This window comes from Pteropus medius, unplaced genomic scaffold, assembly GCF_902729225.1.
Source record: "Pteropus medius unplaced genomic scaffold, Ma_sr-lr_union100, whole genome shotgun sequence".
Lineage (NCBI taxonomy): Eukaryota > Metazoa > Chordata > Mammalia > Chiroptera > Pteropodidae > Pteropus > Pteropus medius.
Window position 1 is genome coordinate 2,143,925 of NW_024342469.1, and position 2,344 is coordinate 2,146,268.

Genomic DNA, 2,344 nt, shown 5'->3' on the forward strand with positions numbered 1-2,344 from the left:
ACTGAGTCTGCTGTAAAGGAACCGTCCCCTCCCCCCCGTGTGCCTTTTCTCCCCGCTGCCGACGTCTTCTGTCGAAGACCAGTCCCTACTCGAACAGAGCCCGATTACTCGTGTCTTTTACGACGGGTCCTCTCCGTGTCCTTTCCGGGAAACTGCCCTTCGGCCAGCAGTCCGTGCTCATGCATCTCACTAAAATCGTGACCACGTTCCTACGTCATTAAGCTCTGAGGAAAAGGTCAGCAAGCTGCAGACCACCGCCTGTCTTGCAAATAAATCTTGTCGGACACCGACCACGTGACCCGCCACGCCTTGTGCTGAAACACTGCCGCCCGCCAGCCCCTCACAGAAAAGGTCTGCAGCCGCGCTCTGGAACACGCCCCGAAGGCCGCAGGGCCCGCCGCGAACGGGGCTCTGCGCATGCGTCTCCGCACCAGGCCTCCATGCTGCTGAGCACGGGCCACGCCCACCTGTCGGGAGCCCTAAGGCACGCCGCGGTGCGCGTCTGATTCTTTCCCGACGAAGGTTCCTGCCAGCGAATCCTCAGCTCAGAGGCCTACTGGGTACGTCTGGGGTTCCGGGCGCCTGCTGCCCGGCATCTCTCCTGGAGGTGTAGCAGTTCACAACCCAGCCTTGTCACAGGCGTCACCGCCCTCCCCCTTCACCGACCATGAGAAGGGGCCCTGCGAGAGACGCCCACGGGAAAACGCGCTGGAGTAATGACGACGCGTTGGAAAGGGGCACACTGACCAGAGCGGTCCAGCTGGCAGAATCCGCCCCCGAGCCAGGCAGGCCGGGTCCCTGTTCCCGAGGAAAGGGGTGGCGGCCATCCCGACCTGCCTCTGCTTTCTGGCCAAATGAGGCTGCCAGTGCCACAAACAGTGGCCATCCCCTTGTTCCGACAGCGGCAGATGCACCCAGATGCCCAGTGCACCCCGCATGCCAGCAGCTGCCCAGCCCCCCTGCTCCCACGCACCAGGGCCCTCCGGCCAGCGCCCCTCCAGCCGGCACCCGTGCGCAGCCCTGCGTACGGGCTCGAAGATCCGGCGGGCGCTGGTCCCACCGGGCAAGAGGTGCTCCTACGCCGGGTCAGAGCCGGCTTCAGAGGCGAGCATCTGGGCCTGGCACGGACCGCGCCCGCTGTGGCCAGTGGGCTTCCAGTCTCCGTCGTCAAGCTCCGAAGAGTCAAGCTCCGAGTCCACCTGTCTTTGCCGTAAAGGTGCCACAGGTGCAGACAAAGCAGGAGGAGGGACAGCTGCGTCCCGGGCACCATCTCTGATCCCAGAAGCCAGAGGCGGCACCAGCCCCACCTGCAGAGGAGGGAGCCGGCTCGGGGACCAGGGTGACTGCCTGGGGTCACAGGAACCTGGTGGCAGACTGAAAGAAACTCCCAGCCTGAATGCCGTCAAAGCCCTCTTACCTGAGGGCCCACCTGTTCAGGGGCGTGCAGCTCGATTCACAGAAACTCGGGGAACGAGTCCCACCATGCGGAGTCACCCTTGTACCCTACACACACACACAACCCCATCACACACACTGACACACACACAGCGTTCACTGACTGAGCTCAGGCCTGGACTCGGCCCCCGGAGGAGGGACACCGAGGGCGGGCATCTGCTGCTGGCCCCGGACCCTCTGCCGTCCTCCGCACGTCTGCGAGGGACGACGAGCAAACGCAGCCTCAGACGGCCTTACGTTCCCGCCCCGGAAAGCCCCCAGAGGCCTTTCACTGCGGCCCTGCCCCACCCCCAACCCAGCCACCAGCCTGGGTCTCCCTCAGGGCCGCCCCCCGAGCTCCCTGCTCCCTCTGCTGCAGCTTGCGGCCCCCAGCCCTGGACCACAGTCCAGAAGACCATGGCCCCGACTGCGCCGGCGGCCTGTGGTGGGCACGGAGCTGATGGGGCATGGCTGTCCACGTCCACACGGACCTGTCAGGCCACCAGGGAGACTGCACAACAGAGCCCACGGGAGCCACAGCCTGGGGCAGCCGTCACCACCCGTCACCCTCGCAGGCCTGGCTCCGCGTTCAGGCCCGTGCACAGGGGCGGACACAACGCGCCTCCCGCTCTCTGTGCGGGCCGGGCCCGAGTGGCACTGCTTGTTTGTCACCGCAGCTCCCGCCCCTCCCCGCGAGGCTCACGGGACGTCTGCTCTGCCCCCATCCCGAGGGCACAAAGGCGTCGGAATCACAAATCTCTCCTCCTCCAATAACAAGCGAGACTGGGATGCATTCCCCCGAGACGCCTGCACGGCCACCTCCACGTGCCTGCTCCAGCGTCACCTCCCCGACCACCGTCTTAAAACAGCAGCTGCGCCCCCCTCGCCCGCAGAACCCCCATCCTGCTCC

At 65.9% G+C, this 2,344-nt stretch overlaps 1 protein-coding gene across 1 annotated transcript in view; it reads right to left on the reverse strand.

The window, feature by feature from the left end:
- Positions 1-2,344, reverse strand: part of TBC1D22A (TBC1 domain family member 22A) — a 229,452-nt gene that overhangs the window by 151,649 nt on the left and 75,459 nt on the right. The window contains exons 6-7 of the mRNA XM_039863147.1: positions 1,960-1,986; positions 1,376-1,392 (exon numbers count right to left, since the gene is read on the reverse strand). Coding sequence (XP_039719081.1) covers positions 1,376-1,392; positions 1,960-1,986 — 44 coding nt within the window. The remainder of the gene's footprint in view (positions 1-1,375; positions 1,393-1,959; positions 1,987-2,344) is intronic.